Source organism: Aplidium turbinatum, chromosome 2 (assembly GCF_918807975.1).
Source record: "Aplidium turbinatum chromosome 2, kaAplTurb1.1, whole genome shotgun sequence".
Lineage (NCBI taxonomy): Eukaryota > Metazoa > Chordata > Ascidiacea > Aplousobranchia > Polyclinidae > Aplidium > Aplidium turbinatum.
Genome location: NC_137473.1, coordinates 47,681,768 through 47,698,227, shown reverse-complemented (window position 1 = coordinate 47,698,227; position 16,460 = coordinate 47,681,768). Strand labels below are relative to the sequence as shown.

Sequence of the window (16,460 nt, the reverse complement as noted above, 5' to 3'; positions counted from 1 at the left end):
GATTTTTGTAGTTAGTATTTTTTTCGTCCCGGACGCGTTAATGACGAAAAATAAAATGATTGATTGATTGATAATGATAAATGAGCAAAAAGTTACAAAAATAAATTTGATGATTACAAGGTTCTGCATGAAAAAACTAATCATTCAACCATGCAAAATCGCATCCAATGAAAGTCTTTAAAAGATTCACAGTTTTTCCTGAATTTCAAAACGAAGAATTTGGGATAGCAGGCTTACTTAGTTCAGTTCAGTTTGTATTATTTTTGACCATCACAACGAAAAACAATATGTGCCAAACACATAACAGGTCTAGAAAAAGGTAGCTTAATTTTCTTGTCTCCACAAGGTATTAGCTGTTGTACCGAATAAACCATAGTTAGGTCAGGAATTTTGTATCACGGCACCGTAATTGAAATTTTACTGAAACTAAATGAGTTAGCAAAAAATCTAAAAACACAAATGTTTTTTAAGAGAAAAACGGTTAGAACGCCTGGTTAATCTAATCAAACAATACAGAGACCAAAATGTACATACCAAACACTTGTTCAGCAAACTTGCAGTTGGCGGTTTGGAATTCCCATGCTGTTCGGGACATTGATTTGTTGGATTGATTGAATCTTTATCCTCGGACTGAGAAAGCTTCTTGCAGAGCTTAATCCTGGCAGGTTTGCATACTTGTAGAGGCTTTGAATCACTGACGCAGGCCCGCCCGATCACCGAGATTGACAGAGTAAAGTTTTCGATTGTTGAAGTCTTGTTGCTGAGGAATTATTCCATCCATTAGATGCCGCTGAATGGAGAGCAGTCCTTAACGTGCGTTGCTTAAGCGCACACCCTGAGAGTCGAACCAGCGCCGCTGTTGATCTTGAAGTTTCTTCGTTCCAGAAGTGACGCGCTAACCAATTGAGCTATCGAGTGCAACGACGAACAACGAAATGCATTTATGGACTGAAAAACATAACTTGTGAACAAAGAATGTTTGAACTAGACCTTCTCTCGTTGGAAAAACAGAGATTAATTTTTGACTTGACAGAAGTTTTTAATTAGTGCACAAGGTTTCGGTATCACCATCTTACAAATATATATTTCCTTTTTAACTTAATTCAACCAAAGGTTACAATATTAAATTACATAAATAGTTTGCTCATCTGAACTGTAAAGTAAATTTTCCTTTGCCAATAGAGTAGTTGACACTTGTAATAGTTTACGGTATGCTGTAGGCTGGTTTTTTTTTCCCCTGAGACTTTTCGGTCATTTGTCTGAAATGACTTGAAAAAATTCGGCCATTTTTCATTTATTTCGGTCATTTTTTTTGTTGAAAATATTTCCTTTCAAGTAGCTAATACAAACCAAAATTTGCACTTCCTGACTAGGTACAACTTTAAGTTTTGCTGAGAAACGTTGTTTTTTTCGGACAGTTTGACCGAATTGACTGTATATTTTTTTGGACATTTTGACCGAATTGACTATACAGGTCTCAAAATTCGTTTTTGTTGACGGCGGACAAACGTGTCCGGTCTGAGCAGCTATCTCGGCGGACAAATTAAGTTTCACGGCGGACACACCAGTTTTAACGTCGATCGTCATGTTTAATCACTTTATCTTGATAATTCTTCGCCATTCGAAAACTATAGCTACGGTGGGTGCAACCTAGTTCGTACCTTGAACCATTCGTACAGTCAGTTCGTACCCTGAAAAGATCAAGAGAAAAAATTTAAAAAAGCCGAAGTCGCTGATCGCAGTTTAATAGCACAAAGCCGAAGTCGCTGATTGGAGTTTTCCCAAACAATTTGAAACAAACTCGAGGGTTAGCGGAAACTGTGGTTAGCGGAAATTGCAAAACTGCGGGAAAATGTTTGTGGAAACTGCGATCAGCGAGGGTAAGGGTTAGAGCATAGATTACTCTATGGTAAGAGTTAGGGTAAGCGGAAACTGCGGTTAGCGGAAACTGCGGTTAGCGGAAACTGCGGAAAAATGTTTGCGGAAACTGCGATCAGCGAGGGTTAGAGCATAGATCACTCTATGGTTAGGGTAAAAGTTAGCGGAAACTGCGGAAAAATGTTTGCGGAAACTGCAATCAGCGAGAGTTAGGGTTAGAGCATAGATTACTCTATGGTAAGAGTTAGGGTAAGCGGAAACTGCGGTTAGCGGAAACTGCGGAAAAATGTTTGGGGAAACTGCGATCAGCGAGGGTTAGAGCATAGATTACTCTATGGTTAGGGTAAAAGCGGAAACTGCAGAAAAATGTTTGCAGAAACTGCGATCAGCGAGGGTTAGGGTTAGAGCATAGATTACTCTATGGTTAGAAATTAGGGTAAGGGGTAACGGAAACTGCTGAAAAAATTTTGTGGAAACTGCGATCAGCGAGGGTTAGGGTTAGAGCATAGATTACTCTATGGTTAGGGTTAGCGGAAACTGCGGAAAAATGTTTGCGGAAACTGCGATCAGCAGACTTCGGTTTTGAGCTATTTTTTCTCTCGATCTTTTCAGGGGGAAAATTTTAAAGCGATTGCGAAAACTGCGATCAGCGACTTCGGCTTTTTTTGTTTTTTTTTCTCGATCTTTTCAAGGTACGAACTGACGGTACGAACTGTTCATGGTACGAACTAGGTTGCATCCAGCTACGGTTTAGAAGGCTTTTTAAAATTTCAGCGAAGTCACTCTGAAAGGCTTTCATCAGACCAACGACGTGCGCTTGAAGAGTCAAAGCGCTGTGTAGATGCTTAATACGCCGCTTATCTGATTAGCTTCCACCGAACGAGGTCGTGTGGCTTCTTGCGTTACAATGCTCTGGGCACGAGTCGGAAAACTTCTACACTAACGCCATTATTTTCTGCTGTGCAAAGTTTCATTGGGCTTTTTTCTTTAGGTTTATTTTTGCGTGTCTTTTGAGCGAAAGTGAATTTTCCCTGGATGTTTTCTTTCTTACTGTAATACCAAAACTTAACAAATTTTGCTGTAATATAGCCTACTCGTAGAATCTAATTTTGTAACCAACCTTGCGTTATCAATATTTCTCGATCAAAGCCAGACATTGTGACGTAAGACTTGAACTAACGTTGCGCGTGATTAGTGTAGAAGTACCGGTATTCCCATCGATTCTTATCGAAGAATTCGCCTTTGTTACGCTGATTCAATGTCAGCAATCGTTGAAGCAACGTAAAAATCAAAAGTTTTCCTTCTTGAATGGAATTAGGAGATACAATATTCACATTTTCTAGATGCCCGGGAAGTTATATTCTCGCAACAATTGTTCATGCTATGCAATGACGATTTGTATCGCTAGTTCCTATGTTGTTTCTCGGCGGACAAATATGACCGATCTAGATGGTACTTCTCGCGGACATCGCATGCTGTGACGGCGGACATGTCCGCCGTGAATTTCGAGGCCTGCTATATTTTTTTTTTGGACATTTTGCTAAAAAATTGATCAATGACCGATAAATTACCGAAAAAAAGAAAAGGCTATAGGGCATAGGCATAGGCGTCGATTTTTTCTTAGAAGAGAGGAATTCTGGGTGGGCGAGAGTTTTCAAACAGATTTCATTGAATGTGTAATACACATTGTGTATGTTTGCAAATTCGCAATGGTTAGTCTTTCTCACAAAGACTGCGTTTAGCGTCGCTGCAGCAATTAAGCTTTAATAGGTTTGATGTTTCATTCTTGCGCCTTGCGATTTTATGAGCGCTGCTAAACTAAACAAACTTCTTTTATGTTTTTCTTTTCAACCTAAAAAGCGCGTGACTTGTGACCTGTTATCTTTAAAGTGGCGCTTTCGGATTTGCCGCAAAATGTTCGGACATGTGAGTGCTGATATTGCTGCTGTAGAACTTCCGAAAAAAAGGTAGATTCATGCTTATTTCACCTCAAAACTACTTTTTACGAATGAAGTGCCTTTCACTCACAGTACAATTACATGCTTGCATAACTCAATAAAATAATGCACTAGGGCTGTTGTTGCTTGAATGTTGCATCATCCATTAATTTCAAGATCAAGTTGGATGTTGCATCATCCACTGATTTCTATACCAAGTTGATGCTACCGTGGTAGAAATCACATTATTGCATCATTTGCTTTAGATTTGAAGGCAAGGAGCATTTATGCCATGATGTTTAAATATTTTTTATCATTTATATATTATATATAGTAATGGATGAGCAATTGAGCGATTGCATGGCCATTTAGACAAATGCTCTGAAACAGCCATGCGTTAGAACAGTGGTTCTTAACCTGGGCGCTACCGCCCCCTAGTGGGCGCTGTTAACTTTTAGAGGGGCGGAAATATTCAGGGGGCGTTATAGGGGGCGCTACATTCAGAAGGTGTAACGATATTTTCCTCACTGCAAATTTGCTTTAGTAGTTCTGCTGGGGGTACGAGAATCCACCGAGGATGAGGAGCTATATACAGTATAGAGATTGTGTTTAACAAGGGAAGTAGTGATTCTCTCTCAGAGCATTCTATGTTGGCCTATACAGCACAATGCACAACACCATCCGACAAGCGTGGACGTCGGATGGTGTTGTGCATGGCCTTTGTTGTTGATAATGGGCATTGTTTCCCTTTCCTTGTAGTAAGTAAATGGCATTTTGTGGTCAGCTTTTGGCAGGGACAGCGGGCAGGCAGTGCAAGCAAACCATAAGGACTGGTCATAATAATAGTCAGTCAATAATGGTTATTAGTGTAACTCTTACTAACTACTAAAAAATCAGCAGAGATGTGCCTTAAGACTTTTAAGTTAAGAGCCTTAAGGCACATCTGTGCTGATTTTTTAGTATTAAAACTAACATCGGCTTAAACTAGTTTTTTCTTACTAACTATAATAACTAATTACTACTGGCTGTAGGCTAGCCTTATAGTCTTGGAAGAAAATGTCATTAGTAGGCTACAGCCCTTATATTATGGTGGGCGCCAGACTATGGAAATCTCTGAAAAGGGGCGCTGGGGAAAAAAAGGTTAAGAACCACTGCGTTAGAATCTGTAATTGGTAAATAGCCTCCTAAATTGCATTTCACATGCATTTTCAGTTTATTCTTGGAAATTTACTTCACAATCACATCCTTAAGTCCTAATTTAAAGTTTGTTTTAAGTTCCTTGTAGTGTTTTTGTTCATATTTTTAATTTTCTAATAAAAACTGGACAAAGATGATGCTCTGGGTTTTTTTTGGTTTTTTTAAGTGGGTTTTTTCAAAGTAACCCACCCGGGTTTTTTTGGGTCGGGTAAAATACCGACAACCTGATAATAATAATCGTAGTATTGGTAATCGTTTATTTCTGTAAAACATAGACTAGTTTTATTTAGAACTATGCTATGTTATTGAAAAAGTCCTGTTGACATACTATAGGCTACCAGTACATTAGGAACTCCTTATATAATCTAACATTTTTATTTTTCTCGTACATGTACCGTATTAGGTTATACCTAGGCCTGGACTGCACTTGCAATTGGCTACCACAAGCAATTGTTCATTTTAACATTTATTGGACATATACATTTTAATTAATAAAATATTAACATGTCAAGTATCAGTGAAGATGATAACGAAGTCCCTTTGATCAACACAGACACTTCAAAAGGAAGTTCTGTTTCTTCTGGAATGCAGGTCATTTCTAATGTAGCACTCAACAAGATGCATACATGTGTATTGTGTAGTTAAAAACCCGTAATCTGTTATTGTACTTTTAATTTAACTTAAGAAATTTTATAATTTTTTTTAGCTGGTATGAGTTTATTTGTTGTTTGCTGTTGTTTTGTTGTTTGCTTTGTAAAAAAAAAATTAAAGAATACTAATCAATTTGGTAGATTGATATGTCTTGGCTGTGTCAGATGCAACCTATTTCGTCCCCTGAACACTCCGTCCTCCGATTTCGTCCCCCTGAAAAGGTTTAGAGAAAAAATAGAACAAAGCCAAAGTCGCCGATCAGAATTACCACAAACATTTGAAAATCTTCCCCTTGAATTAATTATTGAATTTTTATGGGCCACCACAAAATAAGTGTGACTTTTCTTTGTAATTTTGTCCAGAAATGTTAATTGAAAGTGAATAGATCATTCCAGTACGTGGCAGCTGGTGATCATTTGTAATGGAGGGGTTACAATCTTAATTCGATTACCCTAACCTGAAAGTGAGATTCGGTTTATCAACTATTATTTTAAGATACTTAGCATGGTCAACTGTTTCGGCAGCAACTCTAATTGCAGCGACTTCTTCGCTTCTGTATTTTTTCTCAATCTTTTCAAGGGAAAGTTTGTGACAATTCCGATCAGCGACTTTGGCTCTGTTGTATTTTTTTTTCTCTATTATTTCAGGGAACAAAATCGGGGGACAAAGTGTTCACGGGACGAAATAGGTTGGAATGGCTCGTTTCGGCGAGTCCGATTCAGAGAGTTCCCTATTCGGAGACAGCCTATTTCGGAGAGTTCCCTATTTGGAAATTTTTTGAAAATTTTTTTTTTAAATCATTGGGTACCGTAGCCTAATTATCATTGCTGTTTTTACATCGTTTTAACGTCGCTAAACGTTAAAATCGTGCAGAAAAAAATAGAAATAAAATGTTTGAACAATTAAATGAAAATTCGTCATGTCAGTTCAGTTGAGTTGTTTTTATTTGTGACCATCGTATCAAAAACAATACACGTCAACATAGCAAAGGTCGAGAAAAAGGTAGAAGCGACAAAACGCGAACGTTAAAACGTGCTTGTGACCGAAGTAAGTGATTGAGTTGAAAGAAATTTGGCACGGCCTCAACACCTTCGGAAAAATTTAAGATATGAAGGAAAAATAAAAAAAAAAATGTTACAAAAAAAAATCATGTTTATGTCTATAAGTTAGTACTTTTGAATAGTTAAAATGATTAGTTTGGATCAACAAATGTGTGGCCTACAGCTTGGATTGAAAGGAAATTATGGTCGTAGCCTAGTTATCCCGACCAGCAAAAATTTGTTCCAAGAACCCAGTTAGCTTAACAGTTCATTTTTACATTGTAGTAACAGATAACCAAATGTATGGCTTATCGTTTTAACGTCGCTAAACGTTGAAATACCGTAGCCTAGTCATCCCGACCAGCAGAAATTGCCGTTTCTACATCGTTTTAACGGCGCTAAACGTTGAAATCGTGTAGAAAAGAGAACTAGGATACGCATACTTTAGCTGACTAGGATAAGCATACTAGGATATTCCACAATATCGTTTCTTTTATATATAGTTGAAATTATCAAAGCTTTAGATGAGTGGGGTTTAGACCTAACCAATAACCATTGAGATCTTAAGACTAAAAAGAGAATTGAATTTATTTTTGAACAATTAATGTTTGCTCAGATAAAATTGACATGTATCCTGCGTTTTCAAAAAAAAATTCAAAAAATCTCCGAACAGGGAACTCTCCGAATTGGACTCTCCCAATCGGACTCGTCGAATAGTAGCAGACCCGAAATAGGTTGCACTTGGCTGTGTTTACCCTACATGATTGTGTCTTGATGACCAGCTTAACAACATGCTGTAAGGTTTCACAGGAATTAGCTCCTTAGTAATTTTTTGTGCACATCATCCAATTTTTCCATCATGATGCGAGCTTGAAAGAACAAAATGTAAATTTTTTTTGACTTTGCAGATCTTTTTGATATTACATTTTTTGTTTGTATTTTGTAGGAGGAATATAATGAACTATTGAAATATGCGATTGTCACTCCCAAATGGGAGCCACAGATTTGTGTTGAGCTTCCCAATGTGATGCCTGCTTTGCGCCTTCAAGAACCTAACGATGTTCCGTTAACCACAGTTGATCAATATTCTGGTTAGTTTGTATAATTTTAAGATGCTAACTCGACTGCCAGTTTATTTTGTTTAAGTGATAACTTGTAACACCTTAGCATTTACCATGTAAAAATGTTTAAATAAAGGTGTTCCAGTGAATGTTGTTCTATAATGTTATTTATTTTGTTGCAATAATGGTTGGTCTTCATGATTTGTTTCTACTTCTGTTTTAATGCTGTATTTTTCACTTTTCATACTTTTTAATGATACATAAACTGATGAGCATATATGTAAATTGTAGCATTGCGGCATAAAAATAGTTGTTTTGTTTTGCATGATTTGTTGAATTGTTGGTAACCTTTTTCATGTTTCTTAATATATAATTCCTTTTTAAAACAATGAAAACTATTAAGTATTAATACTACAAAAAGTGCTAAATGCTAAGCAAAAAGGCAAAGCAGAGCAAATTAAATCAAATATAGTTATTACTATTTCAAATAGTAATTCCTTTTTAATAATCTTCCGCAAATAAAGCTGCAATAAATTAAATAAAAGTTATTTTCAAATGTATACAATACAGTAGTAATTGAACTAAATTACCTGTTAATGTAGCGTACCAAATGAAAACATATGAAACCTTGAATTTGTAAAAGTAGAACCCTAATGCTTTATACACTATACGATAGAATACATACAGTACATATAAACTCCATTTAGTTCCATAAGTTTTGATATTTTTTTATTAGTTTTAATGAATTTATATTATACATGAAAATTCTCATATTTGAATACATAAATTGTATAGCCTGGTTTTTATATTGCATTGGTTTGTACATATTTTCCAACAATGGTCCATTTTCATGGGTTACTTAGATGAAAGTGATTGTAGTGGAAGCAACGATGGACATGACAGTGCTATGGGCAGTGAAGAAGTGACAACTGGACGAAGAACGTGTAGAGATCTATTGACAGGTATTGAAAGAGCTCTTTCCTTTATGAAATTGTTAATTTCCTTTTCCTTGAATTCTTCTCATTTATTCGCTTTATTTCTTTTCAAGATCGAAGAGAAGACAATGAGAAATCTATGTTACAATCATCAGTTCCAAGTGACCCAATTTTTGCATCAACTGCTGTCCAAAACCAATCACAACAAAATAGCAGGGAGACTGAAGATGCTGATTATGAGAGAATCAAGCACCAGCTAAATACTTGGAATACAAAGTACAACAATATGGTTTTGGTGAGTGCAAAGATTTCTGATATGCATAATTATAGTGCATTTACTTTCTTGATGCTTATTTAAACTTTGCACATAAGTTTTTTTTACCAGCATTTAACCACAACTAACTAAGTACTTTTTGCTAAAAAGATCAAAGGCGTCGTTCGCATGTTGAGTTTCATGATACATTTAAAACGTGTGTTATATGTAGCGCTTGCTTTTCTCAATTAAGCTTTTCACAAAATCATTTGACTTTTTTAGACAGAATTTGGCCATATGAAAATGGCTTTAGAAGAAAATTATCGAAGACTCCTTCATGCCAAAGAACTAGAACAAAAAGAACACATGAATAAACTTCAGGTAAAATCCTAAATCGTGCATGTAATAGTCTCTCTTTCTCTCTACAGTTTCAGCAAGTGTAGTTTTCCAGGTTGATACTTGCGGGGACGACTACGTAGATGGGTACTTGCATTCGTCCCATTTCAGGTATACATACACCTTTGTCAAGTTGTATTACTTATTTGGCAATGCAAGATATAAAATACCTCTACAAGCACTAGCCTTTTCATAGTCACTTAAGTTTATTCCACTCAGTGTTTCCTCCTTTAAATCCATTTTGTTATTGACAGGATGAGTTGGAAAACATGAAGGAATTGCTCCATGCTTACGAAAAGTCACTTGAAAGAAAAGACTCGGTTATTTCCAACCTGACGAGGGCGCTACAGACCAGCAAGGACAGGCAGGAAATGGCTCGCGCACTCGCTCAGTGGAAATTTCGACTCAGCGATCAAAAACGAGAGGTGCTCGAGAACTAGATCGCTCTTTACGTTCTTTTTAAGGCTATTTATACATTTCAAAAATAAAATCTAATCTTCTATGAAAATCTGTTTAACGACAAAGTCGTATTTTATTAGAGCCATTTTTAGTTGCGGCTTTTACGCCAATAGTACAGAGAAAAGTAAAGTTCAAAGCTATTGTGCTCTACAGTTTAACTGTTTTTTGTGTCAGCTTCACTTGCACTACAAACTCTGCAACAACAAATAGTTCCGCAGCGATAAGCGACATCGTGATGTATCTCTTGTGCTTTTGTCAATCCTCCAACAACCTCCCCAGTCAGCAAATCAACAGTCAGTAAATCTCCCAACAACCTCCCCAGTGAGCAGTTGATTTGCTGTCTTGGTTTTCCAGCTTTCTTTTGAGCGTTTTCTCGGTAACACGTTACGCAACTTTCTCAATTAACACAAAACTGCGCCATAGGCTTTCACAACCCACCTCGCGAGGCGCCATCGTGAACATATGCTGGCCGCACGCACTTGGCAGGCTTGGAGATCAACGATTGAAGGTTCTTGGAAAGGCAAGATTGAATCTGCCTGTCAATTGAAAGCACAGGAGGTTTGTGTGCAGTTGACAGACAACTACGAAGACAAGGTTACTAAGGTGAGTGCTTTTTACAATTGCTGCAAAAAGCACCGGTTTTACAACGGTGATGCAATAGCGTTGATTTGCAGCATCAGCAACGCCCGTTGTGATGTTTGTTCAATAGCTACTTTGTGAGTGTCCTGTCGATATTATGCAAATCCTATTTTGAATGGTTGAGTTCTTTTCTGAAATTTTTTTTGCACAAATGTTAATTCTATCTCTGTACAGATTAGTTTTATCATAAAAGTTTAAAGTTGGCATAAAAGTTTAAAGTTGACCCAACAATCAGGTTGCTGGGTCACTGCCAGTACCGAACGCTTTGTACATCGTTTCGATCTTGAGCACTTTTGAGCGTTCGTGTTTTGTCGCTTCTACTCTTTTTAGGTCCATGCTTTTTTATGGCAAGTTTGTTTTATTTTCGCTTTGATGGTCATGAATAAAATTAAACTTGATTGAAATTTTTAGCTCGAAACTGCATTGGCCAGCAGTCAAGCTGAAGTTCAACTGCTTCGGAACGAACGCGAGAAGTACGAAGGAACCATGAAGAAAGCGTTCATGCGTGGCGTTTGTGCACTCAACCTTGAAGCGATGACAATGTTTCACGACGAAGAGGGACAAGGTTCGTCATAACCACAGACAACAAAATTCGTCATTTTTACATTGATTCAACGTCTGCAGGACGTTGAATCAATCTAAAAATGATGTATTTTGCTATCTGGGATGTTAACTATAACATAGCTTGGTAATTTTTATCATGACAAACTCGTGAACTGTGGAGGTTCTGTGCTTGTGGCCGGTACTGATATAGTAAGTGCCCTTCGAGCAGGATCATTGACGGCAAGCTACCTAGAGCTCTTGTCATGTGATAATGATGGTAATCGTCGCAGGATCTCTGTATATGGCATCGGAATGGCCCGATTCGGTGAGTCCGATTCGGTGAGTACGATTCGGTGAGTTCCCTATTCGGTGAGAGCCCTATTCGGTGAGTTTTTTTTTTTAATTATTGCGCGCCGTAGCCTAATTATCATTGCCGTTATAGGGTTAGGGGTTTGGGGGGTTTTGGATTTTTTTGGGTTTTTTGGGAGTTTTGGGGGAGTTTGGGTTTTTTTGGGGTTTGGGTTTGAGGTTTTGGGGTTAGGGGTTTTAATTAGGCTACGGTACCCAATAATTTTCAAAAAAAAATTCAAAAAAATCACCGAATAGGGCTCTCACCGAAAAAGGCTCTCACCGAATCGGACTCACCGAATAGTAGCAGACCCATATGGCATAGGGTTGCAGCCCCACCCTGCAGTTATCGATTTAAATTGTTAACCTTTCCATACAAAGTAAACTTCTACCGTATTACGACATCAAACAGGAAAACAGAATTCCTAATTGACTACTGAAACGACCTTGCCTGGCCTGCTTCACGGAGCGGACTTAATTAGCTGCGTCTGCACTAGTTTTAAAAAATTGTTCATTTACCCTTTTTTAAAAAGGTGTTTACATTTCTTCTACTATGGTTTGATCGACTTAATACAAGGAGGGTAAATCTTGAGGATGTTAAGATTTTTTTTTGCAAAATTAATTAATTTGATGCTTTGTGTCGACTTGACTTAAAAGCATTAAAAATATTTAATATTTTTCAGACGATGCCAATATTCAAACTTTATCCGCTGCTGTGGACGCTTTGTCTTGCGCCTCTTTTCCTCCATCGGCATCTTCTGCCCAGCAACATCCTCCAACCTCCGCGCAGTCTCACCCTGTGGTCTCCAAGGCTGCTGCATCTTCAGTTCCCTTTTGCTTCCAAGAATACAATTATGTTCCACCCAACATACATCACAGTAAAAGTGTGCCTGCTCGTTTGAGTACCGACCAACGCACTGGAGAACCTGTCCCGGTACGTTTGTAGACCGAAAAACTTTAACTGATTTGTTTAGTGCACGTTTGTTTCTCTCAGGTCAATTCTTTTTCGTTTTTTTATGCATAGTCAAAATGTGCTTTAATTAATTAACACGTTTAGTGTATCAGTCAATATCACTTCAAGATTAATAATATTCCAACCCGTATAAGTCGCGTACGTATTTTAAACCTCCATTAAAGCTTATATTTCAATTGGCCTGTCCGCAGCAGTACCGTTATAAAGTAAACTTTCTCGCCAGTGTAATGTATGAATTTTTACATGAAGCAGTAGTTGCAAAAGTTAACTTGTTGATACCGTTTATCAGCGGGTGACCCCCAACCCCATCAAGTTACAACAAGTGCCGAAGAAAATCCAAAAGAAACTGAAAAACCCGAAGGTTTTGAACGTTCAAGTGTCCACGGCTGGTAACCGACGTTGCAAAGCTCATCCTGTACCACTAGGAGCACCACCAGCCTCAGTTCTAGTCAAACGCCATCATCCTAACGTTCAGGTTAGTTGTTTGTCGCTCATTTTTGTTGTAGTTTTTAAAGATTTTTAATTACAGTTTGTAAAATAGTTTAAAATTTTGATATGAAACGTTTAAAGCTTCTCTTTTCCGATCGTTCCTATTAATTTCAATGCTATCATAGGAGTGGATTTTGTGGATGGCCAATTTATTGCATGTTTTATTTTTCAACTATGTTTCATTGTTTTTAGAATATTGTGACGCAGCAAACTTTGAAGCACATGGTAAAGTACCCGAACACGCCTGTCCAGCCAATCAAAGGACAACAGTGACTTCTATGCGAGGTCAAGTCAGCTACTACCTGTGAACAGAAGTGATTTAATTCTGAAAACTAAAATACTGTATTAGCAAGATAGATTTTACTGCTTTTTGTAGGCTATTAAGCAATTTATTTTACTGTCGTATTAAATTGATCTTATCTCACAGAGTGTTGTAAATATTTTTAAGCGTTATTTTTACAATAAAAACAGTCAGAAGATACATGCAAAAAGAACAGTATTCTTGAAAAAGGAACAAGCAGAAGTCAGACAAACGGCATCTTCGTTTTGTTACTGTTTTTAACTCTTGATCAGAAAGAGATTCATGTGACAAATTTGGTTTACTTTAGAACTGAGGTACAGTATGTGGCAACGAAAATTCCTCACTTTTCCACTCAATGCAGGCCTCGAAATTCACGGCGGACATGTCCGCCGTCACAGCATGTGATGTCCGCGGGAAGTACCATCTAGATCGGTCATATTTGTCCGCCGAGAAATAACACAGGAACTAGCGATACAAATCATCATCGCATAGCACAAACGTCGAACAATTGTTGCGAGAATATAATTTCCGGTGCATCTAGGAAACGTGAATACTGTATCTCCTAATTCCATTCAAGAAGGAAAACTTTCGATTTTTACGTTGCTTCAACGATTGCTGTCATTGAAACAGCGTAACAAAGGCGAATTCTTCGCTAAGAATCGATGGGAATACCGGTACTTCTACGCTAATGACGCGCAACGTTAGTTCAAGTCTTACGTCACAATGTCTGGCTTTGATCGAGTAATAGTGATAACGCAAGGTTGGTTACAAAATTAGATTCTACGAGTAGGCTATATTATAGCAAGATGCAGTAAAATTTGTTAAGTTTTGGTATTACAGCAGTGGTTCCCAACCTTTTTGTCTTGGTGACCCCCTTTAAAAAATTTCGTAGATAACGCGACCCCCACTTATATTTTTTCCTAAATACAAGTATAAGCTACTCCTACTATTAACAAATAATACAACAAAAGGCAGCACTAAAAATGTTTAACTTTCGCCGCACTTGCATCCCCGAGAACCAGCTTTACCGTTTTTAACAAGCATGGCTTCACAAGTGTTTCCCCAATAGTGTGAGGTTTCTTTCCTTTGGCAATTGCCAGTGCGACTTCATAGGACGCCTGAATTATAGCCACATTTGCCTGATGAAAGTTTCCAGTAGCGTCAAGCCGTTGCCGCTTAAGACCAGCTTCATGGCGTTTAAAGAATGCTGCATCCTTTTTAGCATGTTGAGGGTGTTTGGTTTCTAAATGGCGTTTCAACTTTGATGGTTTCAATGATTCTGCGCTAAGAACAACGTTGCAGAGAACACACTGCGGCTTCTCAACATCATTGGTCAATAAAGAAGTAAAGCCAAGGTTAATGTACTCTTCAACGTATTTTCGTTTTTTCTCCATGGAACGATGCTCCCTTCAACTATTTTTTAGCAATCTCGAGTATTGACTGATCTCTGTTGTCTAATATACAAGGCTACTTCGTTAATAGAGTTTCAATTTACACTTTGACAGGGAATAGTCCTACACAGTATGCGTCCACTGTGATGTAATAAATGTGACTGTAGGACCCACAATCACGCTTATTACATCACAGTGGACGCATACTGATGTAATAATGTTGTGCTACAAGCAATATAAATGAAATGGCTAGCGGACCGGTACCTCGTCCTACTTACATTCACTTTTGTTGTTGCATGAGCAACAGCTTCGCGACCCCCTATAAAATGCTCTGCGACCCCCTTGGGGGTCTCGACCCCCAGGTTGGGAACCACTGTATTACAGTAAGAAAGAAAACGCCCAGGGAAAATTCACTTTTGCTTAAAAGACACGCAAAAATAAACCTAAAGAAAAAAGCCCAATGAAACTTCTCGTGCTCAGAGCATTGTGACGCAAAAAGCCACACGACCTCGTTCGACGGAAGCTAATCAGATATGCGGCGTATTAAGCATCTACACGGCGCTTTGACTCTTCAAGCGCACGTCATTGGTCACTGATGAAAGCCTTTCAGAGTGACTTCCCTGAAATTTTAAAAAGCCTTCTAAACAGTAGCTATAGTTTTCGAATGGCGAAGAATTATCAAGATAAAGTGATTAAACATGACGATCGACGTTAAAACTGGTGTGTCCGCCGTGAAACTTAATTTGTCCGCCGAGATAGCTGCTCAGACCGGACACGTTTGTCCGCCGTCAACAAAAACGAATTTCGAGGCCTGCAATGTAAATGGCTAGTTTCTCCAAAGTTATATCGTTCTGTCACATTAATAGAAAATAAGACAGTGTGGTTAACGTTTGCTTCCAGGAAAGCGTTCGTCATAAAAAAGAAGTCAACTCTCAAAAGCACGATACCTAACTTAGTAATTTTGTTCTCGAGTACCTGGACCAGCTTTTCCCAACAAATTGAGTGCCGAACCTGCAAAAAGTTTATACTTTGTTTTTACTTGAAATTCTTTCAAGTTTTCTTGAACATTTTCTGTCACCATCTGTGTAACCGATCAGTGAGCGCCGATCGAAAACACATCGGATCTCCGCTCATCGTGAGTAAGTTATACGCCACTCCAAGCTTTTATTTTATTTTTGCATTATTTTTGCAAGCTTGGAAATTTGGTCTATTTACATTAATTTATTATCTCTAGACCTTGAATCAATGTAAAAAAAGACAATTTTTACTGGTTGTGGCTTGAGAAAGACACTCAATACCCAGACAGCAACCTCGGTGATTTTTGCATTGTCTGCAGATTTTTGCAACGTCTGCAGACGTTGAATCAATGTAAAAATGACAAATTTTGTTATTTGAATGACTGATGCGAAGATTGGCTCACGTTCTTTCCCGTTCACTTCAGTTCAGTTGTTTTTTATTTCTGACCATCATATCAAAAACAATACACGTCAACATAGCAAAGGTCGAGAAAAAGGTAGAAGCGACAAAACGCGAACGTTAAAACGTGCTTGTGACCGAAGTAAGTTATTGAGTTGAGAAATTTGGCACGGTCGCAACACTGAATCCAAATTCTCAACTTATACCATAATACATTCCGTAGGTTGGCATTCTTAGAAGATATTGTATCAATATAGCCATCAGAGTTGGATCAATTAGGCTACCTAGTTTTCAGTTCAATTACATCATTAAAATTTTTAATTACATTGTTCTTTAAATTTTCAAATTACAATTACTTTCAACTGTTCGTAATTACAGGTCGCAATATTTATGTTCATCGATGATTTTTTACACTTTAATTTCATCAAAGACAAGTTGAATTACATTTGATAAAGATTAGGTTGAAATCTAGAAGACCGTTTTGAACCCCAACTAGCGGCTCAACATAACTACTGATATCATGCGTGCAAGTTACCAAACCATTGTAATTTGG

At 37.8% G+C, this 16,460-nt stretch overlaps 2 protein-coding genes across 2 annotated transcripts; one reads left to right on the top strand and one right to left on the bottom strand.

Annotated features, from left to right (window-relative positions):
* The first annotated feature begins 5,421 nt into the window (after positions 1–5,421).
* On the top strand, positions 5,422–13,280 carry LOC145765189 (centrosomal protein POC5-like). Its single transcript, XM_082576967.1, has 11 exons — positions 5,422–5,603; positions 7,650–7,794; positions 8,628–8,726; positions 8,813–8,994; positions 9,235–9,333; positions 9,603–9,773; positions 10,231–10,410; positions 10,858–11,011; positions 12,021–12,271; positions 12,600–12,785; positions 12,992–13,280. The coding sequence occupies exons 1-11, from the start codon at positions 5,517–5,519 to the stop codon at positions 13,070–13,072; spliced, it is 1,635 nt and encodes a 544-aa protein (XP_082433093.1). The 5' UTR covers positions 5,422–5,516; the 3' UTR covers positions 13,073–13,280.
* Positions 13,281–14,077: 797 nt separating this feature from the next.
* Positions 14,078–14,494, bottom strand: LOC145764350 (zinc finger BED domain-containing protein 5-like). Its single transcript, XM_082575967.1, has one exon. The coding sequence runs from the start codon at positions 14,492–14,494 to the stop codon at positions 14,078–14,080; it is 417 nt and encodes a 138-aa protein (XP_082432093.1).
* Positions 14,495–16,460: the final 1,966 nt, after the last annotated feature.

Coding starts and splice junctions, on each gene's coding strand:
- LOC145765189 (XM_082576967.1), top strand. CDS start 5,517: ATGTCAAGTATCAGTGAAGATGATAACGAAGTCCCTTTGATCAACACA. Junction 5,604..7,649: donor CTGTTTCTTCTGGAATGCAG/GTCATTTCTAAT, acceptor TGTATTTTGTAG/GAGGAATATAATGAACTATT. Junction 12,272..12,599: donor GCACTGGAGAACCTGTCCCG/GTACGTTTGTAG, acceptor ACCGTTTATCAG/CGGGTGACCCCCAACCCCAT.
- LOC145764350 (XM_082575967.1), bottom strand. CDS start 14,494: ATGGAGAAAAAACGAAAATACGTTGAAGAGTACATTAACCTTGGCTTT.